The sequence below is a fragment of the Zeus faber genome (assembly GCF_960531495.2).
Source record: "Zeus faber genome assembly, chromosome: 2".
Classification (NCBI taxonomy): Eukaryota; Metazoa; Chordata; class Actinopteri; order Zeiformes; family Zeidae; genus Zeus; species Zeus faber.
This window is the reverse complement of record NC_137189.1, coordinates 46,005,535-46,025,124: the sequence shown is the minus strand read 5'-3', so window position 1 is coordinate 46,025,124 and position 19,590 is coordinate 46,005,535. Positions and strand designations below refer to the sequence as shown.

The window sequence follows — 19,590 nt, the reverse complement described above, 5'->3', positions numbered from 1 at the left end:
TAAATATATATATATATAGTTTTTAAAATCAATAAATGACATTAGGTTTTCGATCAGGGGGGAAAACTCCCTCCACTACGTGGCGGTGCAGGCTCCGCGTGTGGCGACGACTCGAGCAGGAAGAGGAAGAACGAAACTAAAGAAACTTGGCTTTTTTTTTTGTTTTGTTTTGGTTTTTTTTTGAATTGGGGCCCGGAACATGTCCGCCCACGACCAGCTGGTTCTGTGCCTGTGCGAATTGACCAGGTAAGGCGCGAACCGTGATTTAATTTGTATATCTCATTACACGTACAGATAGTGTTGACCGTTTGACGGAAGGGTGCGCGGCAAGGCCCACCGTTATGCCGACACATCCGTCTTCTCGTCTTGAATCCTTTTCTCTTCGTTGTTGTCGTGCAGCGAGGCACCTTTTGTTTTGGCGTCGTTTAAAATAGCGTTTCTATGCCGTCGCAGCGCGCTGTCGGACATACCGTGGAGGTAGCGTCGTCACTGGGGTGACGGGTGCTTTCATTTTTAAGTCGCCTCCAACGGTCTGAACTGAACCCTATGATCGTTCCCCGATGATCCTGGTCGCAATATTAAAAGTTGCCCAACAAACGTGGTCGAAACGTTCCACGGTGTAGGTGTGGCAGTCCCACCTCTCAATCCGACCGCGGCCTGATTCACGGTGCGTTCAGAATTTGGAACGATTTTGTGTGGAACCTCTTCGTCCTGTTAGTGAAGACAGGGGGACGGTGGATTTTGTTGTTTTTCCACACTGACCACTTATGACCAGGTCTACATATATTAAAAAATAAAAAGCTGCTGTACTCATTAGTGGTCACACCTGGACTAGATGACAATAAGAAGCCTGAGTCGCATTTCAAACCCAATTTCAGACTTGCGAAACTTTCATTCTATTTATAAAAAGAGGGATAAGGTGGTCTTCGCGGTAGGCCCTTCCAACCCCGTCCGGCCGTCATTTCTTCACAGTGTGTCAGGTGTTTGTGTCTTTCCCATTTCTAAATGTGAAGTTGAATGGATTCACACAAGCTTTTTACTCATTTCCTCCAGCTTCCTGCCAATTCCTCCCAGGGTTAAGATTTCAGAAACCATGACTGGTGGCGAGTTAATTTCCTGTGGATTGTTTAAACCACACTACCACGGGTTTGCCATGAGCCAGGATGAGGGATTCCTTTTCTTTTTATTGAATTTTTTTCCCCAGCCAGCTGGGCGTGCGTCGCAGGGTGTGTATGCCATTGCGCCAAAGTAGGTGTGGCCACCATTGGATTTAAAGGTCGGGATTAGATTCAATTTTTCGATTTAAACATATGTATTTATTTTTTTTTCAGCACTGACGGCTATGCCATTGTTAGACTATCAAGTCTTGATTTGTGAAGAAAAACGCTTGTTTCTCAACTAGTAACTTTTATTTAAATAATACTACGACTACTTCATTTACTCACCAAAGCACAGAAATACAGAATGCTTTTTTTTACAGAGGGGGACTGGGGACTCTGTCTGTGTGTGTGTGTGTGTGTGTGTGTGTGTGTGTGTGTGAGATATATGTACACACACACAAATAGTTCCAAATGCAACAAAGGCTTCTTTTTATAATAAGTCCAGGTTTGACAACATGTAAACAATACACAATAATGTAGTTTAGAACGCAGCGCACCCCATGTCCTACGTCAAAGCCCCTTTCTGTTGGAAATGACATTAAAAAAATACACAATTCATTAATATAAAACGTCAGTATTTTATATATGTAACTTATTTACTTAGTTTTTTAAGCCCAGTTCCAATAACTTTTGAAATTTGAACCAACTCTTTAAAGCCATCGCTGTTCTCTCAACTTTTGCAGATTGTTGTGGAAACTCCTACTACCGCTCATCTTCCTGTGCGTGCTCCTGATCGTGGCAGTGATCCTGCTGCTGGTGGCCGTGCGGCTCTGGGCTGCAGTCCAACAGGAACGCGCAGCGGGGCACAGAAGGATGGCCGCCTGACGGTGGCGTTCTTCCGTCCTACTGCAATGCCGGCGTCGGCGGAGAGGGTGCTGTGGTGTGCCATCAGGGCTCTGCAGAAAAGGTCATTTCAAACGAGGAGGCCTTGGGGAATTATTGTCCCATAATATTGCGAGCGTGCGATTCATCATACTGTCATATTGTGATAGACAAATGTTGATGAGGAGGTGTGAGGTCTGAGATGTTGTTGACTCAATGTGCTGTCCCTTAATTTGATCTTAGGTGCTGATTTCACTATACTGTATACAGTGTGACCATGAATAATTATACGCTCAAGCATTTTCTATTGTTTAGGCTCTGTACTCGAAACCTTTTTTACATTTTTTTATTAACAATCAGATCAGTTAATGAGCTTAAAGTAGAAACTCAAACTGCTTTGATTTGAGAGTATTTACATCAACGTATTAAGCGGGTAGCATGTCCTTCTGTTTCCTCATTGACTTCGGTAGGAACTAGTCAGAAGAAGATTCCATTGAAGTAATCCATTCATAACTCCTCCCTATTTCCCCCATTCTCATCCGTCCAAATACTTTGGTTACCTGAAAAAAGGGGACCCTGCATGAATAACTATATTTCGAAGATGGGAAATTTTTTTAATTCTTAATTGAAATTTTCATTTAGAGTACAGAGCAAAAACAATAGATAATGAGATAATATAGTAGATATTAAAATAGATGAACACATCACCTAGCTCTTGTACGCATTGTCCTGTAGTTATTGCCGTGTTCGTTTTTTTAAATTTTTGTCATTATCATGATATGTTGATTATACTTCAAACCATCGCACATTGAACATATATGTAGTGAGTAAAAAACCCTGACATAAGTGAAAACTTGATGTTAAAATAACCAGAATCAATGAATTTAGAAAGTTGCAGGTCCAGAGAGCAGTTGAAAGTTTTTTTTTGTTTTTTTTTTTCCCCCCCAATCCCCTGATGGAATATAACCAACATCTCCACCAGGTATCCCGACATTAACTTTGTGGTGTACACCGGGGACCAAGACGTGACCGGACAAGAGATCCTGGACGGCGCCCGTCGCCGCTTCAACGTCGTGCTTCCCCGGCCGGTTAAGTTTGTGTTCCTCGAGCACCGCCTGCTGGTGAGTCCAGTCTGTTTCCTCACTTCACCCTCCTGGGTCAGAGCATTTGGCTCCATCTTCCTGGGGTGGGAGGCGCTGACCGAGTTTGTGCCGGACATCTACATTGACTCCATGGGCTACGCCTTCACTTTGCCCTTGTTCCGCTACCTGGGCGGCTGCAGCGTGGGGAGCTACATCCACTATCCCACCATCAGCACTGACATGCTGTCTGTGGTGAGGCAGAGAAACCCCAGGTAATTCCAAAAACAAGAAGGTTTTGCTGCAAGAAACACGGGCGAAAACAATTTTCGCTGATTAATGATCAGTGTTCGGGAAGGTGCGCTACGAATGCAGTTGGCTATGCTACCAATTGCTCAACACAGAAAAAGGTTGAGCTGTGGCAAAGCTACGGCTAACAGAAAAGGAGTTAACTACACAAATGAACTACTCTGAAGCTTCTTTAGGTAAAGAAACAACGTTATTTAAAAGTTAATCTCAAAAGTGTATGGAGACGGGCAAACGGGGTCTAGACCTACCTGCTGGTCACCAATCTCTGCAGTGTCTGGGACTGGTTGACAGGTGGGTCGGTTAAACAGCGCGCGCTTGCCTCGCGCATTCGTGTACAATCAACGGGAATCGTACTGGGGTTCTTTTTACTTCCGCCGAGGTCGATCGATTTTTCTTTTAATGCCGTACAGCAATACAAGTTAAAAACGGCAATGTTACAGACAAATGAATAGAGTGGTGTTGGTACAAGCTACCACAATATTTGATGACGGAAGTAACTTAACGTCTTTAAAGCGGCTTAATTTTCAAAGTAGTTAGCAACTGGAAATTGTAGTGGAACGACTAGTTCCGCTACAACACTTGTGTGACTAATTCAAGCTACACACATTCAGTTTCAGGAGTGTGCAATGTGTGATTCAGTAGTGTTATACAAATTCTTTACAAATGTCCTACCTAATCCATAGATGTCGCCATAACTGTCACTCCTGCCAATGTCTCAGGTTCAACAATGCAGACTACATCTCCGACAACCTGTTCCTCAGTGCGTTTAAGGTGGTGTACTACAGCGTCTTTGCCCTGCTTTACGGCGTAGCGGGCTCCTGCAGCAACCTGGTCATGGTAAACTCCTCGTGGACCCTGAATCACATCCTGGCGCTCTGGTGCGCGCCCAACTGCACCGCCGTAGTGTACCCGCCCTGCGACGTGAGCGCGTTCATGGAGATCCCAGTGGAGGAGGACGGGGACAGGAAGTGCCACTCAATTGTCTCGATAGGGCAGTTCCGGCCCGAGAAGGACCACCGCTTGCAGATCAGGGCTTTCAAGAAGTTAGTCGACAGGAGAGGGGCGGCTCCAGGTGAGAGGGAGGCGGTGAAGTTGGTTCTGATTGGCGGATGCAGGAATATCAGGGATGAGCAGAGGGTGCTGATGCTGAGGGGGCTGTGCCAGGAGCTGGGTGTGGCAGACAAGGTGGAGTTTAAAGTCAACGTTCCCTTTGAGGAGCTGAAGAGAGTGCTCGGGGAAGCCACCATTGGCCTACACACCATGTGGAACGAACACTTTGGAATAGGTAACGTACCCTTCTGGTAAGAAGGTTTTTTGGATTTTTTTTTCCAACAAGGTAATACAATATATATCACAAAAGCCCTTGCTTACCTTTAAGGGATATATACCCCAGTTTTTATATTATATTTTACCCCAGCATGCTTTTTTCCCCCATTACACCCTATAGACAAAAAGATCAATTCTCTCTCTCTCTCTCTCTCTCTCTCTCTCTCTCTCTCTCTCTCTCTCTCTCTCTCTCTCTCTCTCTCTCTCTCTCTCTCTCTCTCTCTCTCTCTCTCTCTCTCTCTCTCTCTCTCTCTCTCTCTCTCTCTCTCTCTCTCCTCTCTCTCTCTCTCTCTCTCTCTCTCTCTCTCTCTCTCTCTCTCTCTCTCTCTCTCTCTCTCTCTCTCTCTCTCTCTCTCTCTCTCTCTCTCTCTCTGTGTGTGCGCGCGCGTGCATATATATGGTTAGCAGGTCTGGATAGATGATAATTAAAGCTGACAATGTTACAAATCAAGCAAATGAACCTGTCTACCCAACCTTCATGTTCCTATATCCATGTCCTTCTTCCAAGGTGGATGTGTATTGTTACACTATTATAGTGGCATAAAATGAACATAAAAGACATAAACATAAAATGGTTATTATTTGTATGCCAATTAATGGCCAACTAAAATGTCGTGATCTTGACAGCCCAAATGGTCATTACCCCTGTCTATTGTCTTCCCTCTTCAGGTGTGGTGGAGTGCATGGCTGCTGGGAAGGTCGTTTTGGCTCACAGGTCTGGTGGGCCCAAGCTTGACATAGTTATGCCATTCAATGGAGGCCAGACAGGCTTCCTGGCCACTGATGAGGACAGCTACGTGGAGGCCATGGACAGGATCCTGGCCCTAGCACCAGCCGAGAGGTTGCAGATCAGGCGAAACGCCCGCGAGTCTGTCGCTCGGTTCTCAGACCAGGAGTTTGAGGCCTGCTTCCTGGCAGTCATGGAGCCGCTAATTGGAACATTTCAACGGTGATGAGGAACACATCTTTAGGCTTGTGCACTGCTTACTGGGGCTGGAGATAGTTAGCTGCTTTAATATCTTGATGAATCTTCTCTTGTGAATTATCAGACTAATTCCAAAACAATGTATGTAATTTTTCCTTTACTATTTTTTGCTTATTGTAATATATAAGTTTTTATAGAATACATTTAGTCAAATTGCAACTTATTTTGCTAAAGTGGAAACAACAGGCCAGTCTATGGCTATCTAAGAATTAAGTAGTTGGTCGTTGCTTGCTATGTGCTACATTTGTGTGGTGACTTATTGCTTCCAATGAATTGGGAACTTACAAACCAATTTGAGATACCCAGTCCAGTGGCTTGTATTACAGAGCTGACCGTCAACCTATTCAGCCGGAAGCATTCAGTCAAGCCCCAATGTCTGTATTAACACCATTGGGAAGTCTGTTTGTCCGAGCATTTCTGGTTGTTGGCTTGTTTGCTAACTAAATTGATGGAAAATGATGTAATGAAAATGGGAACTTATTCTGTTCATTATGTACACTTGCCCATTTACAGATATATGTGGACAAGTACAAATCTGAGACAAAGTATTTGTTGGCATCTGTTTAGGCAGCCAAATAACTTGTTTCTGACAGAAAATAATAGTACATATAGAAATCCAACATCAGCTCTTAGAAGTAGCTATGTATGAGGTAGTGTCAGTGACATTTATTTGCCCTGATCCGAATCAGTTTTTAATATTAATTAATTATTAAGTCACAGAGCACATTTAAATCTAATCAATACACCAAAATTACTTCAAATGTTTACGAGACCAGGTTAATGTTCTGACAAATGTCTGAATCTCAGTGATGAAGAATGTGACTCACTGCAGCAAAACCAGCATTGTCGCATACTACTAAAATCGCCAGGAGCAGCCAAAAAAACCTTTCTAGAAGGAAGATAGGATTTTTTCCGCATTCGTGTTACATTGTTTTTTTTTTCTCTCTCAAAAAGTATTTTCAAAAACAAGTTTGATTTATAAATCGTAGAAAAATGTTATACCGTGGAGTTACATATTCCCGTTAGATTACATGGGGAAACAGTTTGTGTCCCGAGACGCTGAATAGCACTGAACGACACAGATCGATCATTTCCTTTAAAGCGACCACCCAGGTGAATAGCCTTCCTCCATATTCCATGTGATGTGAAGTCGTTTTGATAGAGTTCAACCTCTTAAACATACTACTTTTACACACACACAGACATTATTGTGTAGGGGGCCTATACCAATGAAGAAGTCATGCTGATGTCACTTTCGTAAACAAGGAAGAGGATTCTTTGGTTTCACAGTCTGTGAAACCTTTCATCTCCATGTTATGGATTACGGGAAGCGGGTGGCGGATCTAAATCATATCGCGGACCTTAATCTGACCAGTGCGATAGATCCAAGTCAGTGTTAGCACCGCATACTGGACTTCATTTTCCGCGATGATAGTCAGTTCTCCGACAGCGATGCTGAATCTGATAGTGCCGTTATCCCGGACTTGGAGAACATTTCAAACAGCGGATTTCCACCTGAATGTGACGATGAAACGCAATATTTTCAAGAACCACCGGCGGAGACCGACGACATGCCTGTTGTCGTTACAACGGAAGAAGTTGAAGTCCATGAGGTTGGTGATTCAGATTATGAACAAATAATAATGCAAAAGATTCTCAAGTTTGTGAATGCAGCCAGGGACAAAAAGAAAATGAAAAGAGGCCTCAAACAGGCTCTCAGAGTGTAGCTGTGGTAGGGTTGGGATTAGCCCACATAACTCCCAAGAACTTTGAAGATATTGGCATACCCACATTTATATATTAAATGACACAGAGGCCGATATACAGAGACTCATTATCGATAGACTACCCTTGTGTTGTCCGCACTTTTAAACTAAGTCCACTTTTATAAAACATGTATTCTTACTGTTAAATAAAAGTATTTTTAAAAATAAGGATGTGTGTCAATGACGCTGTTCAACATTTCCTCAAAACACAAGAACAATGCAGAGATTGACCCATTCAGCAGGGTGTCAAGAGGCCATGTGACAAGTAGCTATGCGGCTCTGTTGGTCCTCCAAACCATTTGCATTCGGGGAGCTGGCTGAATGAATCCAAGTGTGGGGGAAACTTAAGGCGATTATCTCAGAAACACAGTTTGCCACACCCTTGTCATTAACAAGTCATAGCTTTAATAATATTTGCTCGATTCGCACAAGTGACATCTTGTTTTGTGTGTGCTGACACACTGTGGTTTGAATGTCATTTTTCTACTTTTGTATGATGGACTGCACTGAGATCTGAGGTACATCCAGTGATTTTGGGGATGGTTTTGATCTCTTTCCCACATCCGTGCCTCTCATTAATTACTTTATATTATTTTTGAATGCTTTTTTTTTTCTTGATTTTACCGAAAACCTACCATTGTGTTGGACTCTGTATGTCTCTTCATGAATTAATTTAAGACTAAAAAGAGTGCGCCACCATTTGGACTTGGTCCTTTTTATTTGGCATGATGTACAATGTTTAGATTAGCTGGAAAAATACTACTTTAATATATTTTACATTTAGAGTCTCTGGAGTAGAAGTACACACACACACAGGTGTTTTATTTGTAGAGGTTGGTAGAGTACTCAAAAAAACCCTTAAAAGAATATTCAAATAAAAGTAGTTATCTATAACACAACTTAAGTATTTAGGTACTACATACATTTTGTAATATGAGTGCAATACGAGTCTAGCAAGTGATTACAAGCTATTGTAATAAGAATGTTACATTGTAAAACGTACATTACCTGCTTTACAAATGTTCTCAAGTAATTTGTAGGGCCAGCTTACATGTACTGTATCAATATACCTACAAGGCATATTGATGCAAAATGTGTAATGGAGAGTGAGGGAGCGAGCTCCGCTGCATGTCCCTGTTCCTCGTTTCTTCAAACAAAGCAAGTAAAAACTATTTTTATTGTAGATGTATATATTTTCCTCCATTTCCTAATAGAATGAAACAAAAATGGCCTGTGTGCAACGGGAAGACTTTCTCAGTAACTCTTAGCCCCGCCCACCAACATGTGAACAAACCAATCAACATTTCTTACTGTCCCCCCAATCGAAGCAGTCTAGACTTGGGCCTGCTATCCACCTCTGTTTATTTGCCCACCTGTGTTTGTTTGGACTTTCAAACTTTATTGTACGGGAACTGTGCTGACCGGTTCTCAACCGCGATGCCCTGTAGTTCCGAGTAACACAGCAAAGGATGACAAGCTGACAAACTGAGGCTACCAGATTAAAAGGGAATAATTATATTCCTCCCAAAACACATCGCAACACAGTCCCACATAAACAAGACGACTTTATTTTTATTGTCCGGCAGATAGGAGTTTGGAAAGAGTCGCATCGGAGTAGAAGTGGATTGGATGGACGGAATGGATAGATTGCACTAGGTTAAGATTTTATTTGGGCAACCTCTCCCTACAATTGCACACAATTTTCACACCTTACATACAACTGTATGATTTGAAAAATGGGAAAGGAATCTGTGCTGTCAGCATGCTTGGCATAACACAGAGTATTTACTGTATATGCCATTGCATCTAGGACAGTCAGTCTGCAAGTGGAATTCAACTTCTCAACCTGCAATGCCACACTTTATGCATTCTTTAATCATCAAGAACTGGAGGGACTACGGGTCTAAAACTATGGGAGTTATAGACCTGACCCCGTAACTCGCACCGAGCCCCAAACCCGCAACTTCGCCCCAAACCAACACATGGATGCCAGCCGCAGGCACCCGCCAAGATTGCTGCGGAGACTGGCCAGCTCAACCCAGAGACAAGAGGAGACGCCATCCCCTGGGCCCCCTTTATTAGCTTTAAAAATAATTATTATTAAAGCTATTATCTTTCTTTATAGATTCAGCAAGGAATGGGAGATCAGATATTGGTAAATCCTGACATCCCGTTTGTTCAATGTCTCACCATCCACGGCCCAATTTTTGCCCTGGTTGCAACTATTTAATTATAATTTGAAGATGGTTCACTTAATAGTAGTATCTGAAGTTTGGGGGCTGCTAGGCCTCTACAGTCTTTGTTTTTTGTAGTGCTGCTAGTTTAATTCTCGAGGTCTTGTGTTTCCAATAGAATTTATTGATTATAGAGTCTAGAGTATTAAACCAATTTACTGTTGGACGGTTGGACTGGGGTCATTGAAAATGTATAGTTTATTTTTGGTTTTATGTTCTTTTTCACTGTTGCTATCCTACCAATTAGTTGGATGGGTAGGTTGTTCAGTCGAGTGAGGTCTTCTTCTTCACTGGATTTGAGCAATGGAGTAAAGTTAAGGGTAAACAAATCCTGCAGATTGGTGGAGATATCAATACCAAGGTATCAAATGTTGCCAGTTGTGATGGTTAAGGAAAGTTTCTGGGTTACAGCATTCCAGTTTTCTCCACCAAATGGTAAGACCGTGGTATTAGGCCAGTTTATTGAATAGTCAGATGGCTGAAAATTTAGATATAACATTGAACATTTCCGGTAGGGATGATATTGGGTTCCCTAGATATAACAAAATGTCGTCTGCATATAAACTGATTTTGTGAACGGTTTCCCGTTTGTATGCAATGATACTATTGTTTTGGCGGATGGCCACCACAAGGGGTTCAATTAATATGGCGAATAGAAAAGGAAGGGTGGACCTCCTTGTCTTGTGCCATGTTGTAGAGTGAAACGCTGTGTAGTGTAGCCATTGGTCATGACGGACGCAGATGGTGAGTTGCACATAATTTTGATCCTTTGAATGAGTAACTCTCCAAAGCCAAATTTGTTGAGGGTGGAAAAGATGTCCAATTAACTCTGTCAAATGCTTTTTCAGTATCTAAAGAAGCAATAACAGTTCTTAAGTTGTTCCTTTGAGATAAATATATACTAAATACTATAAATAAGTAATAATAAGTATAAATAAATACTTTAATAATCCCAGGTGGAAATTACTTGATTAATAATGTATGTATAATAATATTAATGCTGGATAAGTGTCTGGCCTTGATGAATGAAGCTTGTTTGATCTGGGTGAATTATGAATTAAATTACTTTTTCAATTCTGTTGGTTAGTGTTTTACAAATGATCTTTAAATCACACTTAATTAGACTTATGGGTCTATCAGTGGAGGTGAGGGTAGGGTCCTTATTGGGTTTGAGCAAAACCAAAATGAGAGCAGCATTCATGTGTGGAGGCATGGTGGAGGTTGACTTAATCCCCGTAAACATTCAGATAAAGAGCGGGGATAGGAGTGGCCTGAAGTGTTCAAAGAATTCCACTGGGTAGCCACCTCCTTCTCTATCGCGTTTCAATTGATTAGAAAGAAATTTACCTGATTTGTCATTGAATTCAAAATAATTCACTCTTGTTCATTGCATGAGGAATTGTGTCTTTTGATGGATGATATTATGAAGTTGAGATTTACCTGTGGATCTCATTTATAATTTGCTTAGTGGGTGAGTGGGCTTGTTGGAAGTGCAAGTCTTTTAATTGTTCTAGTTTATTTTGGCATTCTTGTATTTTCTTTTTCTTGTGAGTGGAGAATGAAATAATACTACCTCTTAGAACTGCCTTTGTCGTTTCCCAGAGTATGGATGGTGAGATTTCTGTGGAGTCATTCAGTTCAATGAAGGACGTCCATTCTCTGGAAAATCAGTGGTTAAATCCTTTATCTTTCAGAAGTGAGGTGTGAAACTGCCACCTTCCAGGAGGGTTTGGGTTAGTTTCATTACTAAGGCTGAAACTAATTGCTCCAAGGTCGGAGATTACAATAGGGTGGATTTCAGGATTAGTGATTTTGGATATTACAGAAAGTAGACTACAAGTAGTAGTCAATTCTCGAGAAGATTTTTATTGGGTGGTGAGTAATGTGTATCCTCTATTATGTGGATTATTTGATCGCCAACAATCGGCAAGAGCAAGATCACTCACTCATTGTTTTATAGTGTTAGCCAGGTCTTGTAATCATCTTTGGTTTGTGAACCGTCTAAACTTGGATTAAATACTGTGCTGAAGTCCCCTCAAAGTACAATAATTACAGTCACAATACACAATAAAAACAGTCAGAGAATTCTAAGAGTCTTGAAAATATGTTTTGAAAGAAAACTGGGTCGTCCTCATTGGGGCCATAAATATTAGCTATGGTTAATTTGACGTTTCCTATAATCCCTTTAATCATTGTGTATCGCCCTTTAGTGGCGAAATTTCTGGTTTTATCCTGATATGGGATACTTTCATTGATCAATGTAGAAACACCTTTTTATAGAATTATATGATGCAGAAAACATCTGATAATCCATTTAGCTTTGAGTTTGAGGTGCTCAGATGCAGTGAGGTGAGTTTCTTGCAGTAGACAGAAACTGGGGTTCATCCTGAAAGGTGATCTGCTTTATGGTGTCCGTCGGGAGTTTCAAGGCGGTGTGGAGGAAGTCTTTCACCATGTTTTATGGGGTCTCGGTGTGCTCTCGGGGATCCTGGAAAAGACGAGGTTGTCCCGCATGCTTCTGGAATGGATATCCAGGACAGTCTCTTTCATTATTTATTTTTTAGTTTTCAGATCCGTGTTGTTTTTTTGTAGCTCGCCGACTGTGTGGTGCAGGAATTCAGGTCTGGCTTTAATGCTTTGATGTTTATCTGAAATAATAATAAAATATTTGAAGATAATTAAAGTTGGTGGGGTTTTTTTATGCCCCGCCCCTCCCCTCCCTCCTGTGCCAATAATACCGTCTGCCTAAATCGGGTCTGATTATAGTACAATTCAGTATTCAAAATCTATGCGCTGTGCTCTGTTACATTTGTCATAGAAATAGATCCCTTACAGTGGTGTTCCATGTGTGTTTTTTTCCATCAGCATTGAGATCAGGGAGGACATAGATATCCATGTTGTCCACTATCTGAGTAATGTTTTGGTCCTGCTTGTAATTTGTCAAGGACTGCAAGAACACAGAGTCACAGTATCAAACCACTGTATATCACAGTCACAGTCAGCTAAATGGAAAAGAGATGCTCATGGGGTAGACAGGTCAGTACAAGTAGGGTCAAGGTATAGTCTGAATAGATGGGTCTTCAGTCCGTGACACAAGATGGGAAGCGATTCAGCCGTTCTGACATGGGGGAAGCTTTTCCACCATTGTGGCACCAGGTATGACAAGAGTCATTGCTGGGATGAATGACCCTTAAGCCCACGTAGCGATGGAGGAGCAAGGCTGGCCTGCAATGGTGGAGGAGCACAGTGAACGAATCGGAGTCTGGAATTTGACCAGTGATTAGAGATATGGAGGAGCAGTTTGATGGACGGCCTTGGAGGAGAGTACCAGCATCTTAAATTTGATCTGAGCAGAGATGTAAAGCCAGTGGAGGGATCTAAGGAGGGGAGTGACATGGACAAATTTTGGAGAGTTGAACGCTGCATTGTGGATGCAGCGTTCAACTCCAGCCAGCGTCCAGCCAGAAGAGCATTGCAATAGTCTAGACGGGAGATGACCGACGCCTGAACCAGAACTTGTGTTGTGACCCTCGTGAGATGTGTGTATTCTTCGGATGTTAGGAAGGGAGAGAAGAGAGAAATCCTGCAAAAGCAAGTTGTAGCAGCAATTTGGGCAGAGCAGGAGCGCTGGTTGTCCAGAATTACCCCATGGTTCTTGGCAATCTGAGAGGGCGGTTGTGGTAGTGGGGAGTGGTTTTGGCGCCATCTGCAGGTGGGGAGAGCCAGCATTGGCAACCGAGGGGAGGACGCAGCTGCAGGAGATTGAGGTAATCAGTCTTTAAAAGCTGTGGTCATAATGTTTCTATCTTGACAGTGAGGCTGGGCTCCCATTGCAGAGCTGTGTGATGTCTGAAAAAGACATTTTTATCTCTGTTAAACAAACACCCAGCACAGTCTTGTTTAATTCGTACCTGCCTCCTGGTTCATCTCTCTACCCCGCACGGCAAGAGTCTAGTTACAGTGGCACCCCATATAATACAAAATTAATACAGATGGATCAACAGGAGAACAGGGTCAATTTCTGCTGGGGCAGGCCCTTCACCGCATAGCAGGGATACAGGAGACAGGCCAGGCTGCCCTCCAGCAACAACAGTTGCTGGCATGTAGCAGCAGAGCCAGGCCCTAAATGAGCTGATGGGCCAACAGAAGGAAGACCAGGCTCTAATGTGGGGGCTGCTGCAGAGTCCGGGCCGCATGCCACCGATTCCTGTGCCACGGATGACACTGGAGGCACATCGAAAACATCCCCAGGGGTGATGTTTACGCCTCTATTGCTTGCCTGAGCACAAAAGAAAGGTGGTGCAGGCCGAGATCAAGGCTATGTTAGACGGGGGTGATTGAGGAGACTGGTGTAGCCCAATTGTGCTTGTATCGAAGCGGATCGAAGCAGACAATTTTGAGCTAAAACATTTCTTCACGATTAACAAGTAATAAATAACTATTCTGTATCATTTTAAAGTAAAACAAGTACGAGAATTAAAATTTTAAAATTTCGAAAATAAAATTCAAAATATAAATGTGGCGGACAAAGGGGTGTGTCAAGCACCGGCTGCGACAGCACGGTTCCCTTACATGCGGCCGCCAAGCTGACTGGAGGCAGGGAGCTTTCTTAATGTTTCTCTGTTTTACAGAGGGGATCGGCACATAGGCTCGTCAGCAGCCCAGCAGCGGAACGCCATTCCTCCTGCGCCCGAGATGAGCATTATTATCCACAATTATTATAATAATCCTAATGAGTGATCGATACAATTGTGGCCTGCGTGCCACATATTGAATTGAACAATAAAACTCGCCATGTTGGCGCACCATGACCAGAAAGACTCTGTGGCGCCTTTTACTCTGCGCCCTGCCCCTCCCGGGTCTCTGCTCAGGCGCCACTTGTGGGGGTTTCTTCCCACAGGTAGTGTTTAGGGAGGGATGCAGAGTCTTTCTGGTCTTGGTGCGCCAACATGGCGAGAGTTTTATTCTTAATTTCAATATGCGGCACACTGGCCACAATTATATGTATCACTGAGGATTGTTATAATCTCTGATTTCATCTTTAATCTATAATCCTCTCCTTTCAGCCGCTCCCAATAGGTGTCGCCACAGCCGCTCATCTGCCTCCAACACCTTCTGTTCTGCGCATCTTCCTCCCTTACACCAACCGCCTGCGTGTCCTCCCTCACCACATCTGTAAACCTTCTCTTTGGCCTTCCTCTTCTCCTCTTGCCTGGCAGCTCCATCCTCAGCATCCTTAATAATTGTGGATCATAATAATTGTCCTCTCGGGCGCAGGAGAAATGCCGTTCTGCTGCTGGGCTGCTGACGAGCCCGTGCGCGGATCCCCTCTGTAGGACAGACAATCATTAAGAAAACTCCCTGCCTCTAGTCGGCCCAATCAGCGCTGCCAGACACCGATTGGGCCGAATTGAGGCAGCTTGGTGGCCGCGGGAAAGGGAACCGTGCTGTCGTCCGCAGCTGGTGCCTGACCACGCTCCTTTGTCCGTCACAATAAAATATTCTGATCTACCTTAATTTGTCGACACGAAAACTCAATTTTCATTGGATAATGCGGTACGTCATGGGTCATTGTAAGGTCAAGGTCACTTTGATACACACCATGCTTCATTTGCATCGAAATATCCAGCCTGGGACAGCAGGAAAAAGGCATGCCAAGAGCTACAGCGGAGAGTATAAGCCAGTCAGCAGCAACTCCGTGTATGGACCAAGCAAGGTGACCGGAATTTGGCTAACTTTGGTGGTGCTTTGGCAATAGTGAGGAATGGGAAGCCATTCACAGATGGCGAGTACGCCAAAACATTCATGCTTGATGTGGCCAATGAACTGTTTGATGACATCCCAAATAAAGACAGGATAATCAAACTAATGAAAGACACGCCCCTGTCAGCAAAAATGGTTCACGATCGTACCATCATGATGGCAAATCAAGTTGAGGAAACACAAAATAAGGATATTAACGCAGGGACATTCCTTTCTCTCGCTTTAGATGAGTCAACAGACGTTAGCCATTTAGCTCAGTTCAGTATAATTGCGAGGTGTGCGGCAGGTGACACACTGCGTGAGGAAAGTTTCGTTGTTTTGCCAATGAAAGGGTCAACACGAGGGAAGGACTTATTCAAGTCTTTCATGGAGTTCCCTAAAGAAAAAAATCTAGCGATGGATAAACGTATTTCTTTGTGTACTGATGGTGCTCCCTGTATGTTGGGGAAAAACAAAGGCTTTGTAGCGCTTCTTCGTGAACATGAAAATAGGCCCATCCTAAGTTATCATTGCATTCTGCACCAGGAGGCGCTTTGTGCTCAAACGTGTGGCGAGCAGCTTGGTAAGGTGATGTCGCTGGTCATTCGAGTGGTTAACTTTACACCGCGTTCCAAATTATTATGCAAATTATATTTTTCTATAGATTATAGATTTTCCTAAATAGTCGATGCAAATGACAGTCAATACAATTTTCAAGTCATCAACGTTTGGGTATAATTCAAATGTTATTGAAAAAACCTCACAATGATAACAGTATTTTTTTCCCCAAAATAAAAAACTCAAAATGTACTGTTCCAAATTATTATGCACAACAGAGTTTCAAAACATTTTATAGGTTGTAAAGAACTGAAAATGGTCATTTGTTGAATGTGCAGCATTAGGAGTCATATTTACTGAAATCAAAAGCTATTTCAATCAAAAACATCTCAACAGGTCAAGTTACATGTGAACATAGGAGCCTTCTGTGATATCACCTTCACAGTTCTTGCCTCCATTGAACTTGTGAGTTTTTGGAGTTTCTGCTTGAATTTCTTTGCAGGATGTCAGAACAGCCTCCCAGAGCTGCTGTTTTGACGCCAACTGCCTCCACCCTCATAGATCTTTTGCTGGAGGATGCTCCAAAGGTTCTCAATAGGGTGGAGGTCAGGGGAGGATGGGGGCCAAACCATGCGTTTCTCTCCTTTTATGCCCATAGCAGCTAATGACACAGAGGTATTCTTTGCAGCATGAGATGGTGCGTTGTCAGGCATGAAGATGGTTTTGCTACGAAAGGCTTGGCTTTGCCGAGGTCATTTTCACACCTTTAGGGATCCTAAAGGGGCCGAGCAGCTCTCCCCGTGATTCCGGCCCAAAACATGACTCCGCCCACCTCCTTGCTGACGTGGCAGCCTTGTTGGGACATGTTGGCCATGCACCAACCAATCTGCACCATCCAGGGTTGCACGGCACTCATCGGTAAACAAGACTGTTTGAAAATGAGTCATGTATTTCGGGGCCCACTGCAACAGTTTCTGCTTGTGAGCGTTGGTTAGGGGGGGGCCCAATAGTAGGTTTATGCACAACTGCAAGCCTCTGGAGGATCCTGCACCTTGAGGTTGGCGGGACTCCAGAGGCACCAGCAGCTTCAAATATCTGTTTGCTGCTTTGTAACGGCATTTTAGCAGCTGCTCTCTTCATCCCATGAATTTGTCTGGCAGAAAGCTTCCTCATTCTGCCTTTATCTGCACCAACCCGTCTGTGCTCTGAATCAGCCACAAATCTCTTCACGGTACGATGATCATGCTTAAGGTTTCGTGAAATATCTAATGTTTTCATACCTTGTCCAAGGCGTTGAACTATTTGAGGCTTTTCGCAGCAGAGATCCTTTTTCTTTCCCATGTTGCTTGAAACCTGTGGCTAATTAATCATGTGGAACGTCCTTCTCAAGTAGTTTTCCTTTAATTGGTCTCAACTGGCAAACTAATTATCACAGGTGTCAGATTGATTTCAGTGATCCAAAGAGCCCTGAGACACAACACCATCCATGAGTTGAATTGAAAAACAAAAGATTAAATGTTTAGGACACTTAAATCCAATTTGCATAATAATTTGGAACGCAGTGTATTGTTGCCCGAGCTTTAAATGATCGCCAGTTTAAAGCTCTGTTGGAAAAAGTTTGGAATAATTACCCCGGTCCGCATTTACACAGCAATCTGCGTTGGTCATCAAGGGGGAAGGTGCTCAGCCGCTTTGCGCGCTTGCCCGAGGGAAATCCGGACTTTTCTCTAAGTGAAAGGCGTCCAGCATCCTGAGCTAGCTTACACAGAGTGGCTCATGCAGTTTCACTATCTCGTGGACATAACTGGACATCTGAACCAGCTCAATGTGAAAATTAAAGGCATTGGAAATACAGTCTTATCCCTTCAACAGGCAGTCTTTGCATTTGAAAGCAAGCTGGAACTCTATCAGGGACATTGAGACAGGCCGTCTTCTGCACTTTGAAAGACTGCGAAAATTTTGAGATGCGCACTTAGCAAGTGACCCACTCAACATTTTTGATCTCCAGCAGCTAGCTGGCTTTATGTCTAATCTCCTGCAGTCATTCAAAGCGCGTTTTAGAGAATTTCGTGAGCGCTCTATTCTTTTTGAATTCATCACTCATCCACACGAGTGTGCAGTGGACAAAGCCGACCAGACGTGCATCCCCCGGGGTTCTGCATCAGAGACTTTGAGCTGGAAGTTGCTGACCTGAAGGCTTCAGACATGTGGGTGAGTAAGTTCAAGTCACTGAATGGAGAGTTGGAAAGACTTGCGTGACAGCGAGCAGAGCTGGCAAGTGAACACAAGTGGACAGAAATTAGGAAAAGTTCAACCTGAAGGAAGGAGCTTCCCGTCACAAACCGCACAATGCAGCGTGAGTATTGCGGTATTGTTTGGCTCTACATACGCATGTGAGCAGTCTTTCTCGCATCCGAGAAACTTTAAGAGCAACCTACGCGCATGTTGAACTGATGGAAGCCTCAACGCAGCATGAAGCTTAACCTCACTACGTATGAAGCAGACTACAGGGCCACCAGCAAAACCAGGCAGCACCACAAGTCGCATTAATGGTAAAAAGTATTTCATTTCATTCTAACAGTATAACAATATTATTATTAAGAAGAATAAAGAGAAATGTATTATATATTGCGCTTTTTTAAGTATTCAGAGATATGTTATACGTTAACAATGTATGCCTTACTTAAAAAATGCACACATTAAGTTGCATTCAGTTTTATTATAGATTATATGGCTCCCAAGAAAATACATTTCGAAATATTTGGCCACTCTGACAAAGCACTCAGTGCAGAGTGAGTTCAGAGATCTCCCAGCCAAAGAGGTTCCCGACCCCTGGTCTATATTGTTCTATGTGGACTGTCAAGGGGTGAATGACATGTCAAAGTTTGATGCCTATCCAGTGCCCTGGGTCATTGAAGAGTTGCTGTGCCCACATGCAGCATATGCTGCTGCTTACCTGGATGACGTTATCATGCACAGCGTCGACACATACGGCGGGTAGGGACCGCTCTGGCGTCCTTAAGACAGGCCGGGCTGACAGCCAACCCATAGAAGTGTGTGGTTGGACGGAGGGGAGGTACGGTATCTGGGGAACCAATTAGGCGGTGGGCAGGTTTGTCCCCAGATTGGCAAGACAACGGGGATTGCAGCCTGCTTAAGGCCCAAAACAGAAAAGCAGGTGGGGTTGTATCTATTTTATTTAGCAACATTTGACAGGGGAATGTCACTGCTTTATGAACAGTCTAATAACAGAAGAGACTGAAGTTCCTCGAAATCGTGACCTTCAACGATTTGGGCAAATGATTTTCCAGTGATGACATACAAGAATGTAAAATCCCACATTTAAAAAAAATATTTCAGTCCATACAACAAGACAAACTAGACACAGGTAACTAACTGAGCCATATGAAAAGTGTTCTGTTCTGCAGATAACAAATTGGCACGGAGCCTGAGAGAATCAATAGCCTTGGCAAGGACATAAACCCAATGACACCACAGCACAAAGATCAGGAGTTAGAGCGAAGATAGAAGGCAGAGAGAGGAGGGGCGGGCAGTATTATATGTAGTATATTTGGCGAAACCCGGTGCCAAACTTTAATCCTCATCAAG

At 43.3% G+C, this 19,590-nt stretch overlaps 1 protein-coding gene across 1 annotated transcript; it reads left to right on the top strand.

Moving 5' to 3' along the window:
• The first annotated feature begins 130 nt into the window (after positions 1 to 130).
• On the top strand, positions 131 to 6,151 carry alg11 (ALG11 alpha-1,2-mannosyltransferase). The gene is given in 9 exon segments (XM_080024026.1): positions 131 to 246; positions 1,844 to 1,934; positions 1,936 to 2,027; positions 2,029 to 2,067; positions 2,965 to 3,110; positions 3,113 to 3,150; positions 3,152 to 3,336; positions 4,090 to 4,655; positions 5,366 to 6,151. Coding segments are annotated over 9 exon segments (1,488 nt in total). The 5' UTR covers positions 131 to 199; the 3' UTR covers positions 5,650 to 6,151.
• The last annotated feature ends 13,439 nt before the right edge of the window (positions 6,152 to 19,590 follow it).